The sequence below is a fragment of the Takifugu rubripes genome, chromosome 5 (genome assembly GCF_901000725.2).
Source record: "Takifugu rubripes chromosome 5, fTakRub1.2, whole genome shotgun sequence".
Lineage (NCBI taxonomy): Eukaryota > Metazoa > Chordata > Actinopteri > Tetraodontiformes > Tetraodontidae > Takifugu > Takifugu rubripes.
Genome location: NC_042289.1, coordinates 4,713,855 through 4,727,630, shown reverse-complemented (window position 1 = coordinate 4,727,630; position 13,776 = coordinate 4,713,855). Strand labels below are relative to the sequence as shown.

General features: G+C 45.5%; 2 protein-coding genes across 4 annotated transcripts in view; one reads left to right on the top strand and one right to left on the bottom strand.

Moving 5' to 3' along the window:
* Positions 1-13,553, bottom strand: part of LOC115249998 (protein shisa-8) — a 55,135-nt gene extending 41,582 nt beyond the window's left edge. The window contains exons 1-2 of one of the 3 annotated variants that reach the window (XM_029836782.1): positions 12,836-13,553; positions 10,717-11,351 (exon numbers count right to left, since the gene is read on the bottom strand). In XM_029836782.1, the coding sequence (XP_029692642.1) occupies positions 10,717-11,276 (560 nt within the window). In that variant the 5' untranslated portion in view covers positions 11,277-11,351; positions 12,836-13,553. The other 2 variants (XM_029836780.1, XM_029836781.1) reach the window with 2 other exon arrangements.
* LOC115249999 (uncharacterized) lies at positions 4,670-5,852 on the top strand. The gene is made up of 2 exons (XM_029836783.1): positions 4,670-4,883; positions 4,959-5,852. The coding sequence occupies exons 1-2, from the start codon at positions 4,679-4,681 to the stop codon at positions 5,471-5,473; spliced, it is 720 nt and encodes a 239-aa protein (XP_029692643.1). The 5' UTR covers positions 4,670-4,678; the 3' UTR covers positions 5,474-5,852.
* Positions 13,554-13,776: the final 223 nt, after the last annotated feature.

Genomic DNA, 13,776 nt, shown 5'->3' with positions numbered 1-13,776 from the left:
CACTTGTAGCATCTTCTCAGCAATCCCAGCCGCACCAGCCCTCTTCCTCTCCCTAGCTTATCGTTCTGTGCTGTTGCTCCAGCCTGTCTTCCTACGCGCAAACCTCTCAGCGACGACTATATCCTGATCATCGTCACACCCCAGAAAGTTGTTGCTCCATCATGTGGCATTGGCCTTCACGTGTCGGCAACTTGGTGAATATACAGCATGTCGCCTTACACAAAGAGCTCCAAAATGCCGGAATTAGGCTACATAGTCAAAAGGGTTTCTATATACACATCCTGAGATGCTTTTTAAGAAATAATATTCTTCACTATTTAGAAGAAATAGGCCATCATAACAGGATTAGGATGTTAAATCCACCCTCTCCACCAACGTGGATCAGCATGAGTGTGCATGTAGAGCAAATAGAAGACCAGAGAGGGACCTATTTTAGAACAGTGTTTATCCCTTATCAATAACAGCTCCCCCTGCAGGCTGATCTCAAGCGTTTTGTCACTCGATTAAGGACTTTAGAATTTGTCCACAGAGGGTGAGAGCAGGCTCACGCTCATGGAAGACCATGACCGCTGCTCTGGTTGTAAAGGCCTGACAGCAGCTCTACTTTTTGAGGACCCATCGAAAAGATCAACCTGGCAGCAGACGGCCTTTTAGCAGTGTTGTCCTGAGAGCACATTGACATACTGCATCGCTGCATGTTATGTAATAATTTTAAAAAAGGTTCCTGAGGTTCTATTCTATTGTATTCTATTCTGTTCAATCATATTCTATTCTGCAGATAACCAATCAAGTAGATGTGGTTATTTCTCTGCAATTAAATTGCTGCTATTTTCTGGAGGGTTATACGACGAGATTGTAGTCGACAAAACTTTTGGCTTTCCTCCTCAGGTTACAGCGATTGCACGCAGTGCAGATATCAAGCGTAAGGAGACAGAACAGCGATCGTGAGTCTTAGCGAGGTTCCTGTGGCTCACACAGAGCAGGTCCATAAATCCACTTAATGGCTGAAGATATTAGCATGAGCTAAGCTGCTTGGATACTCATCACTCAGAGTGCGGTGGGAGATAGAGATGGAATGAGACAGACCAGAGAGGCAGACCATAGAAACGAGGTTGGAATTGTATTCGCAATTAGGTAAATAACAGTAATGTAGCTTTTCCCTTAATTGCTGGGAGATTTCCTGTGAGCACTGCCTGCTCTTGTAATTGGAGCAGTGTTTTTGCAGATATAAAGCAGCACATGAGTGCAGATGCTTCTCCGGTTTCAAACTCGGAATTATCGTTACCTGTGTAGAACCGCCGTCTGGGCATCTGTTAGCATTCATCAGCTAAGGTAATTATTGCTAACTGAGCCCAGGCTGTTTGCTTCAGGGTGAACTCATTGGTCGTCTTCTCCGACACCACGCCACTTTAGTATACGCTGATGACATATATCTGTTTTCACAGCACACCTCCTCACGTGGGATTCACCTGTCTTTTCTAAGCGTTGGATTTATCACAACCATCCATCATCCTGCGCGGCAACAAACTACACGTAATTCCCACAGAAGTTTGGGGGGGGGGATTTCGTTCTGTGGCTGCTGTTCTCCAACCAATCTACAAACCAGACTGTACACACACGCACGTGCACACATACACATAAATACCTTCTTCAGACACAATGACTCGATTGTGTCTCGTTTATAATTCTCTCCTAAAGCTCAGTCTGATTACTTCCTGCAGCACGATCTTTGTTTCTGATGTTCACGTGTCCTCATTGTTCTCCAGGTTCCTCGCAGACTCCAGAACCATCAGGTTGATCAGGGACTCTGATGATTCTGGTGATCTGTCTGTCCAGAGTGCTTTCCTGCCTCTCGAGTAGATGCAGGATCCCCCTTTTTCGACACACGCGGCAGAAAAGCGGCGACGTCTGCTGTGGACTAGCTGTGCGATATGTATGCAGCACATACAGTGATGCCACTGGGTGGAGATTTATCACACTCATTTGTAGCAAAGCAGCCGTGGCGTGTGGATGGAATGTTGAGGGGACCGAACGGTTCAATGTGACTTACTGATAAACACACAGAACCAAGGTTGGAAGAACAGACTGCTATGAGTGAATGAATGTACAGAATGTACAGAATGCCATGTTATGGAAGAACATAAAAACCTCTAATGCACACAAACATACTGGAACTCACATTGCAATACATGCACTCTCAATTTTGTCTGTACATTATTAGATTTAAGGCGAGTCTAGTTTTTAGGTAAATAACAGCAAGATAAGCACTAAACATCTATTTTCATTAGCATTGTTGCTAAGCTATTTCTCTATTTCTGTAGCTTTCCCTCATATTCTCTCCTACTCTCACTCTTCTCTGCTCCTGTCTTATGTAACTGTGTTGCTCTGCCTTCGTGCTCCACTTTTTGAAGGAGCAGCGACTGAGTATTGAGAAACATCCTTCCCACCCCCACCCCATCCTTTTTAAAAAAAATTAGGACAAAGGACGTGGCCGGGATGCCTCATTACAGACAAGCTTGTATTTGTACAACTCGAGGCCGTCTCCCATCAGCACCGATCATCTGATCTACTGATCAGATAACCAGCTGTACGAGACACAATTCCCACATTTAGCATATTCTTGGCTGCTCAGGCTGTTGGTATTCCTGATGTGCACATCACCACAAGCACACACACACAATATCATGATCATTTTGTCCCCTCAAACACACCACCGGGCTGTGATTGGCTTGCACTTTTACCGTCTGTTTATTTCCTGCTACTTTCAGGGACTGATTGAAAAGCTCCGTGGTGACGATTGTTTGCAGGGGTCTTCATTAGCGCATCGATTATACAGCCACTTTAGGGGAAACACATTTCCATGAAGATCTATAACAATAGGTCTTCGCCTAGAGACCCAATTACGTTTTAAATTTCCAGATTCCCTAAACGCATCAGCAGCTGCCCAGACCTGTCTGCTGTGTGTCTCAAGTGCAGCAGCACAGCCCGGAGCTGAGAGACAACCGCTACTGTTGCCTGAGGCGTCAGGTGTCAATCACCCAGAATGCCGTCTGCCATCGCTCCTCCATTGGAGAGACAGCAGTGGGACGCATGATCCCTGCAAAGGTGGACCTTTGGGTCACACCTCGGCCCGGTGATTCAGGCTGCTTCAGCACGTGAAGACGTGAGGAAACATGGGAAATAAAAAAAATGCCTGTGTTTAGTATTTGCATTAATGTATATGTCGCTGTACTTGATTGACCTACTGTGTGCGGTTTATTTGAGCCATATCTGAGGTCGTTACCAGTGTTATATAAAAGCTTAATTAGATCTTTCATGTTAGGGGCTATTTAGCCTCAATTATTGATTATTGCCCATGAGTGAGGCGACATGCACAACCGTCACAAATGCACAGCGCACGAGACGGAGGGAACAGCGAGGTGTGTTCTGGGAGTTTGTGTCACAGCGCGTTGGATTCTTCTCACCCCATCAATCAAAGCCGGCCTGCTGCCAAATATAGAATCCTAAATGTCAACCTGAAGCGAAATGCATGAACAGTAAAAAAAGGTCCTCTGGTGCTGCCCGTGTGCAGGTTGGCTTCTCTGTCCCTGTTTTCCAGTTTGGTTTTGGACCATCATTCTTATGTGTGTGCAGACTTGCAGTCAGAGAAATCGAAGAGCGAAGTGGGAGGAGCCAGAGGGCGAGGTGACCCTCATGCCTTTCGCTTCCTCGTTGTTTTCCATCTGTCTTTAACCCTTTCCACACGGCAGCGACAGGATTCCCACGGCCTGCCTCAACGCTGCATCATGCTGATATTTATAACAGTGATAATGTGTCATTAGAATGCAAACATCGACCAGATGTGTGTGTGTGTGGGGGGGGGGGGGGGGGGGGGGGGGCACTTATGCATCACATTTTATATTCAGACTGCTGGCACTTTTTAAATAGAAGATCCTCAATGCCGACGGCTCATTTTAGACATGACAGCATTAGTCAGGTTACATGAAACGTGGCTTGATGCCTTCGCACTGTTGCGTCGTGTTATGACACCTACGTCCCTCCGCACAGTGACGCACTGGTTTTTATCTGGATGCTGTTTGGAGATTTTTTTTTTAAAATGGCTGGATCCTTAAAAACATGCTGTTTGAATGGAAGGTTTGAATCAAATCAGTAAAAATTGTATCGAAATATTCTGACTGAGGGGCGCAAATTAAAGCTCTGAGGTTAAAGTTAGACGTGGAAATAGCAAAACAACTGAAATTTATAAGCTTTCAGGGCTGAAGTGACATTCTTCTAAACACGTTACTGTGACACGTTTAACACTGCCTCTTCCCAGACGGTTAAGGATGGAATTAGGACTCATAGTGGGTCCTCATCAATTATGCTATGACAAATAATATCAAAAATATTGCTTCAAAGAAGGCAAAAGGCCAAAAAATCTAAGAGCTCCAGATAGCTTTAAGATGAAAGATGAAAGAATAGAAAAAAAGATTAATTCTTGTTTCCTTTAGTTTAACATGGCGGCAGAAAAAAGACTTTAAATGATTTAAAAACAACTCCCTCCTTACATTAAAGCTTTGATGTTAAATATTTGGTTGTTTTTGTTTTTTTTCAAATAAAGGCAACTTATATAGTTTAATACGCGATGTACAATATGTATTATTTTGAAACATTTTGAATAACCACCTGCATTAACAACATGGGTGTTAACGTATTTGACCAATTCACAGAGGGCGACTGCAGAAGTTTGCTGGGCTGCATGCAAAAAGTATTACTCCTGGAGAACCCAAATGAGAGAGATGTCGCACGCTTCCTCTTTAAATACACGGAGGAATTATATAATTTCTCAAAAGGAAGAAATGGGAAGATAGGAGATTTGTCACAGAGGTTTAAAGATAAGTGGGGTGAGTAAGATAATTCACCAATACGCTAGATCGACAGACAATACCGTTTTAGCTAACTTTCCTTTTACTTTGTAGAGATCAACATGAAAAAAAGGCTGGCAGAGAAAATGGCTCAGCCTTCCAAAGTCAAGAGCAGCCTTACGACGTCTTCCACTGCTCCCCCCACGAAGAAAAGCAATCATTTCAAAGCCACGCTGGACGTTCTCTCAAAGGATTTACAGAAGTTCATTAGAAAAGCGCCACCTGGAGACGCATTAGCCACAAAGGGTCCGACTGAAGATCCAAAGGACGAGAAATCATCCGCCATGGACTCAAGTTCCAAAAGAAAGGAAGAAAAGGACAAAAAGGGAGACGCAGTAAGAATTCTCACGCCATATAGACCCAAAGATGGCTACTTTCACGATCCTGAACTGAGTTCACAAAAGGGCAGCCTGCTGTCTATACCTAGCGACCACAGTGACCGGAGCTATGCTCTGAGTATATTCTCACTCGTGTCGCCTGCAAGAATAGATTCTCAGGAGGGGATTGAATCAGTTCTCCCCAACGCGAGAAAGGCTGAAAGACGACAGAAAAAGACCAACTGCGAATAATTGAGGCTTCCAGTGGGGTCCGTGGAACGGAGGTGTATCATTAAAATCGTTTTTGCCTGGGGAACCTGTCCTCAGGGTTCCATCCTGTCTAGTTAATGGTGCCCTTCGTTCTTTCTGTAGATGCAGAGGACAGTTACAGTGGAACACGTAAAACGTGTAACTGGCAATTTTATGTCATCTCTGATCTCTCTGATGTTTCAAGTCATAAGGGCTTTGATCTTAAACACTTCATCAAAGAAAAAAAATGCTTATTTCTAACATGGTTGTAAAGCAACTTGAGATATTTTGTTGCAGATCTTTAGATCTATGAGGATTTATTCAAATCCTTTGAAGAATCATCTGCACTTACATAATAATGGAATAAAGCCTAATGATCGTTTTTTGTTGTCACACTTTATTTTAATTAATTGCATTTGAAGCTACTGTTGGTCTGCTGGTCAGAAGAACCGAGAAAGAAGCTTTAAAATGTTTAACTGTCTTCTGCCATTAATCTTACCTCGGTAACCACCTGAAATGACAATGCCGGAGATGACAAGATGATATCCCTGATCACTGCTATTGTTAGCCTGCAGTGGTTTGAACAAGAGCAGTTACCACGTCTGTTCTCGTCCTTGGAATGTCTTCAGTTTGAGAAGCTTTGGAAGTTCATATTGGGTAAAGAGTTCTGAAATACAGAGTTGTGACCTAACTTTCTTTCCACAGAATGTCAAGGTTTGTTAGCACGAGCTAATGGCAGGACATAGCTGCCTCACATGGTACATATACATTATAGACTGGAGAATGATATAATGCATATGAGAGCTCCACAAGAGGTATATCATTTTTTCTTACAAAAAATATACAAACTAACCACTGGCCTGCCCTGTCTTTAGTATTAAAGGGATTGCGCAATCCAAGATGAGGGAGGGGAATTTTGAGGGGCTTTGGAACACAGAGATGACCAGCTACAACACAGAGAGAGTGATAATGCTTGTTACCGTGCGCTCCAGCAAACAGCTACATCTAAGTAGTTGATTTTCTGTCAGGACCACTTGCAGCTAGTGTCAATCTACTGGGACAAGACCATTACCGGGATCACTGGAGTGAAAATGGAGTCCACATTACATGGCCTGTACCCAAAAGCCCAGCGAAGAACGACAACAGAGAGACTGACAGCACACGCGGTTCACTGTCTTTGTAGGAAAGAGTTAGAGAGAGGAGTGTATCTTCACACAGTTTAACAATGGAGCCTCCCACAACAACTCCCACGGTGCCTCCAAAAACCAGTGGGAAGTGACGCAGATGCTCGTTAGCCCGAGGCCCTGCTTTAAAATGAACCCTCTATTACGAAACGATCACTTGCCATTTACAGCAGCTTCATTTCATCCCCCTTTCAAAGAGGAAGAAAAAAATCGTTGGCTATCACCCCATCAGATGCTAAATGTGCTAATAAGAACTTCTAAATAAGGCAGAGACACGGTCCTTAATTTAGCTTTGCATGTAGCTGCTATCAAATGGGGCTACCTTCCGTAACAAGCAACGTGCTACTAATTAATTAAATCCTTAAATCTGTAGCTATTTGGTTTAATATACAGTATTTGTGCTTCACCGGCCTTATTTCACGTAGAAATACTGACACATGGAGCAGGAAGCTGGTAAACTGTGGCTTTTTTTTTAATGAGCAACAGTTGGACTCCGCAGCAATCTGTCTTATTATGTTGTGCTGCACTGAGGTGTGGTGCTGAGTTACAATATTGCTGGCTCACTGTGGCATTTAAAATGTCACGGCTCTGCGACGCTACGGAGAAGCACAACCCGACCCCCGTAGACCTTGTTAGGTTGTGGAACATCCTGACAGGTAGCACGGTTGATGTCAGAATGAGTGCCTCGTCCATCACTTCCTAATAGAAAAAGTGCAACATTAATTCTAGCACCGAGCATATTGTCTTCATGCTTTTGCAGCCAGTGAGGCTCTATAAAATTGACTTTATTCATCCCAGAGAGGAAATTATAATTTTGACAGTCTTTTAATACAAGATAAAGGGACACATGCAATCATGGAAGGACAAGCGTCAGGGAGACGTAGCTGCCATAGCCTGATGATGTCTTGGTCTTTTATTGGTCTACAGTTCCCCAGCCGCCGCCCACAGAAGTAACACATGTGGTGGCTTTTCGAGCAACAACAGTCGAAAACCAAAAAAAGGATCCGTAGCGATTACGGACGGTAATTTGCCTTGTATGGAAATAGTGGTCGGTTTTTCATGTTGCATACAACAGAAACTGTCAGCACTTAAACAGGTTGGAGTGCTCATGGGTGTTACTCACATGAAACAGTTGGATCCAATTGTTTAACATAGCAATGCAAAGCTATCAATGTCCAAAAGGTCCCTGACTCTGAGGCAACACAAAGTTGTCGAGATCAGTGAAGACAAAGTGGACAACTGTTGAAGTCACTGTGGCATAAAAGTGCTTAGGAAGACACCTCAGGAGAGGAATAGCACCCAGTGTCCAGAGCGATGAACAAACTGACTTCAACACACACATGGAACACCCTATACGCACAATACGACCGTCCAAAGCTGGCAACCAGGGTGGAGCGCACATTCCAGCGCACACAAATACCAACAGTTGATATCACTAAGTAATAATCTGCATCCTGAGGTAAAGTTACGTAATACTTTAACTATAAATACACTGCATCAGAATGTTTATTGTGAAGAGGAGGAGGAGGAGGAGGAGGAAGGTGTTGCTTAACACGTCTAATTTTACCTTACAGGGAAAACATGCAATTATATACGTATATATATATATATTTTTTTAAAGCATTTATTACCAGGTTATTCCGGCTCACAGGGGATCAAAAACACCACAGCATGATTTGGACTAGCCTGCCCCCTCCATGCCGAATGCAGAGAGGTTCCCCTGTGTTTATCTCTGGTCTCCAAACATCTGTTACAGGCAGTGATGAAGAGCGCCGCCGCAGCAGAGTAATAAAGGAAATAGGAGCCATTGTTGATGAAAGGCAATACAATAAAGAAGCCAAATGGCGGATGAAAACAGCCGTTTGAATCCCCCGGTGTGCCATTCAATCGCCCGTGCCCTTGAACACATGGTGGGAAAAACTTATGCTAAGTGTGTTAATGTAGCTACAGTGAGCGAGAGATGCGTCACCCTGCGTGTGCTGCTGAATAAATTCTTTCCCGTGAAACAAATCTTGGCAGTTATTACGTATATAGATAGAATTGCTTATTAGACGCATGTTTTCCTTATTGTTGTACTTCTCTGAGGTCTCAGAGGACGGCCCTCATTTGATTCGCCACCAAAGGAGGAGAAGCAAAACTTTTTTGTTGTCATTTCGACGCCCATTATTAAAACTCTACAGACCTTCTTTGCTTAATTGCCTCTCCAAATAACCACAAAGAGAGCGAAACAAAGCACCAACAGACGTGCTAGATAAGAAGTTGGGCAGTAAAGGGGGCTTCGGATAGGCTGTTGCAGAGTTGAATACGTTTGTGTGCGTGCGTGTGTGTGTGTGTTTGCTTTACATGGCTGCACTGCTGCCTGTGGCTGGAGGCATCAGCACCTTCACGGCCCACATGTGCACCTTAGCTCACAGCTGGGGTTCAAGCGTGTTGTTCACGTTGGGCGGTTAGCGACGAATTGCAAACGCCGCGCTCGTGACTTGACGTAACAATTTCGCCCGGGCTCATCGCTTCTGCACCACGACACAGCAGCCTGGCAGAATTCCGCAGCCTCCGCCGTGCCGACGAGCCGACCCTCGCGGTTGTGCTTTGGCTCTGCGCTTATTCACTCATTGATTTTCAACTTCTGCAAAGTTATCGCTGAACTTTAGATGATTTGAGGTCATTTGGTCCAGAGAAGAGGACCAGCAACTCTTTTTTCCTCTCAGTTCTGACCCGGAGATTATGCCTGAGGCGGAGAAGAGTCCGCGTCCTTCGTGTGTCTGGTTTTATGAAAAATTGTCAGCACGCCATATAGCATGCATGGCCCACCGGGGCCAGCCTCGCCATTGTGTAAATCTTCTTTGTTGAATTTATTGGCACGCGAGAAAGGTGCATCTTAATATGTCACGCTATAGTAACAGATACGCATGCCAGACCAGCCCGGAAGGTAAAAGGGAGATAAAGAGGAGAGGAAATTGAAAATCTGTCCCAACCGAATTGAACCACAATTAAAGCACACAGTGATGGGTTCTAGCGAACCAGGAAGCTCCCCGTAACAATCTAAAAGGATGGTGTCGGTGACAGTCTGATTGAGCCCCGGGACTGTCAAACTCTCCAAGCTAACCTCCCAGAAATGCCTCACATGTGGCCCCCATTGACTGAAAGAATAGCTAAAAGCTAGCAAATATCAAAATATGCCTTCCAGCTCATCCGCGATCCCACCCCACGTCTAACTGATGCACAACATTTTTCCTGAAGACACAGTTGATCGTTTATCTGCCAGCTGAGATGTGATTGTATTTCTATTGAATGGAAGGCTTTATTTTTTCTGATTGGATTTAAGATGTTAATGTTGTTACTCAATCATTCACCGGACTTATTCTTTACTTCACTATAAAAGTCCTCATTCCTAAAAAAAAATAGTGTGCAATACCTGATTTTTTTAAAGTTTCTTTTTTGCCCCCATGGATTCACTTTAATCACCTGACAGGCTGATAACTCACCCTGGACTTGCACGCTTGCTCTGTCTTCCTGTCTCATACACTCACGCTGCTCTCTGTACTAGAATTAGCCGTTGGCTGCAATCCAGTCACATCCGCTCGATAATCCTCCCTTCCAAAAACCACCTCTATCTCGTCTCATTGTTTACCGGATGCCTGGCGTTTCCACGGTCACAGTTGTGTCATAGCGATCAATCATCTGTCAATGGGAACCAGCTACTGTACACCAGAGCAGAACACACTACTGCTGCACTGTGCCTGAGTAGAAACTCCTGCATTCTTTTTAATAACCTGTGAGCATCCACCTGCTGCTGAACCGGGCCCCCGTGGTCATATTCCGATATATTCCGTTGCATCTTGTCATCTGTTGCTCATCCGCTCAGCAATCAAGAGCTCAAGATATGAAATATGCTCAATGGAAAACTCTGCGGCTGCTTCAAACGTCCGGCTGTATGTCTTTATGATTGCACAGCGTGATTGTTTTATTTGAAATCTTCTCTCTAAACTCGTAAACAAACACCTAAAAAAAAATAGACTTGAGGAGTCAGGATTCCCGTCCCCCATCTTCCTCCGTCCTTACCTGGAGTTGGTCATGTCCGTCTGCCCTCCTTGACTTTTCTCCAACCCGAGTTTGGTGAAAATCCCCACCAGTACCATGATGGCCACCACTCCACAGATAATATACACGATCATGTGGGTCTGATCGCGGTCGGGTTCATGCTGGACCTCCGTTACAGGCGCGGCCGGTCGCCCAGTGTTAGCCCACACGGGCGTGTCGTAGTTGGAGCAGGAATTCTGGTCCAAGCTGTGGCCTTTGAACTGGCAGCAGAAGCGGTAGAAACAGGAGCCGCAGCAGAACAGGTAGATGCCGGCGTTGCAGTTGAACGGCGGGTCCCATTGGCCCATGACGTCGTAGTAACCCCTGCAACGATTGCCGGCGGTTGGAAACGCCTTGTCTTCCTCAGGTGTAGGCGTGGCCAGTGCAGCCTCGGGAATGACGGAGGGTTCAGTCTGATTATTGGTAGGAACCTGCGCCACAGCTTGGCCCGGCGGCCGGGAGTTGAGTCCGCCCAGAGAGGTCAACCCCAGGAGAATGGCCAGCAAGAAGTTTACCAAGTGCGGCTGCAAGGAGGTAGCCATCTTGAATTGTTTTGTCCGTGTTTTTGGATGGCTCAGAGTTATTGCGCAGATAACGACGAGGCTAAAGTTGATTTCCTGGGTTGGAAAAAGTCAACAAAGAAACAGAAAATTAATTAGAGTTGCCGTGCAATTCTTTTCAAAGTTTTTATCATCAGATAGATAAGATGTCATTAAGCTTCAGCGTGTTCAATAAAGGGAGTTTAATTAGTGTTGTGGGAGTCATTGTTGCGCGCAGTTACAGAAAACTAAATCGGCGTCCGGAGACAAAAGAGGAAGTGAGTGAAGGAAATCAATCTCCCATCTTAGCATGCTCCCAACTGGGCCGTGCAAATCCCCTCGTGAGCAAGAACTCTCAGTCGCAGACAGACACTGCGTCTTTATCAAAGGAAATAAATATCCCAGCACAGGAAATGTCACCTTTCACAAAGGTGACATTAGAGAGCAGAAGACAAATCCAAATCTGCCTGGAGGTGGGGAGGGGAGGGAGGGGATCCAGTTAGGAGGGTGTGTTATGAACAAAAGGACTTGCCTCTGGCATTTCCAGCCATGTGCTCCCCCGCTGAGTGGATGAATAATCCGTGAAAAGTGGGAACTCTGGACTCTGAGCGGCAAAAGAGACAAACTCACGCGCATTCGGAGGCTCGTGCAACATAAAGGGGTCTTCACTCCTGCCCCCCGAGGGGCAAACGGCTCTGAGGCTCGGCACGCGCAGTCGAATTAGTTCAGATGTCCTGGAAAAAACTTTCTCCTCTCCTCTGGAGTTTCACTGGCATCCCCCGCTCTTCAATATCAGAGTTTAACTGGCATCTGCCGTCCCCCGACCGTCACCGTGTGAAAGGCGCCGTTTTATTTTTGCAGTGAGCATCTTCTGTCACACCTGAGTCCACCTCGGAGCAACTTCACCCCCCTTTTCCCTCCTCTCCGGTTTGAAAAGTAGAGCGTTTGTGGTGGTGAGGTTAAGTACTGCAGTTCTGTTGAATATCTCCTTGATGGTTCCACACACAACAGGTAACAGCAGCTGTCCTTTAAAAGATTCCCCCCCCCCCCCGGCTCTCCTAAAGCGTAAATCCCTTGACAATTCCGGTCCAAAAAAGCAGTCCCTCTTGCGCCTGAGGTGTGCGCTCTGTCACGCACACAATCCCGGACTGTGGAAGTGTTCTCTCAGCATCAGCCGGGTCCTTCCTCGGCGTGACCCCCACCCCCACCCTCCTAGATCCCCGGCAGAGGACAACTGCAGTCGAGTGCTCTTCAGACCTGCATCATCCAGCCTTTACAAGTGCTTCATCCAGGGAGGGGGGGTGAAGAAGAGAGGGGAGGGCCAACACTGAATCACTGATCTCAATGTCTTGCAAGACTCAAGAGAAGCTTTAGAAGGAGATGCTGGATTTACTTGTTTGCAATGTCCCAGATAATGGATCACCACAGCGTTTTTTAAACCCTTTTGCTTCCTCAGTTTGCTGCTTTTAACACCTCTCTATTGACACCTTTATCCTAATCTCCCTGTATCCCTTTTGATTTTTTAAAAATCTGCTGCCCCCCCCACCTTCCTTACAACTTACCTCACCCTGCCCATCTCAGCTATGTGGGCTTTTCTTGATTTAGTTGAGTAAATATCAGCACGGGAGGGTCACGGCGCCCATGGAATGCACTTTCAGCGACACGCTCCAGCAAGCCTCTGTGGAATAACGCTCCCCCAGCCCTCTGGGACGACAGAGACAAGCGGAGATGCAGCGGCCAAACAACCAAGTGGCAACGGAGAGCAGACCAAAAAAATATGTATTTATATGTATATCCTGTTTTCAGAAGAAACCCCCTTGTTAAAAAATGGGCTGTCTGCAGCAGAAGCTCTTTGTTGTTGTTGCTTCAACTCAGTTGCCAGTTTTCCAAATTTCCACATGCATCACTGCATTTTTTTTTTTTGGTAAAAACCAACTGAGCAAAAAAAATAATTAAAAAAAATCGGAATCTAGAAAAAAAAACCAAGGATAATATTCAAATTCTGCGTCTGAATTTCTCATGCAACAGATTTTGCTCTCAGAAGAGTCCGTCTCCAGCTGCAGCTTCTTTGAAAACAGGCATAATTTGATATATATGTATAGGAATTTTATATATATATCATATGTATGTGTTTTCACTGGTGCTCTGCTTGTGGGATGCTCCAAACAGGAATGGGAAAAGAGAAGCGGCAAAAGGCTTCCTTTTCTTTTTTTAATTCCATCCTCCCAGTCCGTGGGTTCTCCGGCAGTGTGTATTCCTTTATCTCCCGGGTGCGTCTGCGTCCTGTGCGCCGCGATGCCTGCTCTGCCGCTGCTGATGCTGCTGCGCTCTGGCAGGACTGGACCCCAGCGACTCTCTCTTTTTTTCACTCCTCCCTCTCTCACTTGCTCACTCCTCCCCTCACTCCCTCCCCCTTCTCTCTCTCTCACTCTCTCGCACAGGTTTTTGTGGGAAAATAGTCGCAGCCCGCTGCGCTCCCTCCTCCCTTTTACCTCTCTGTGAC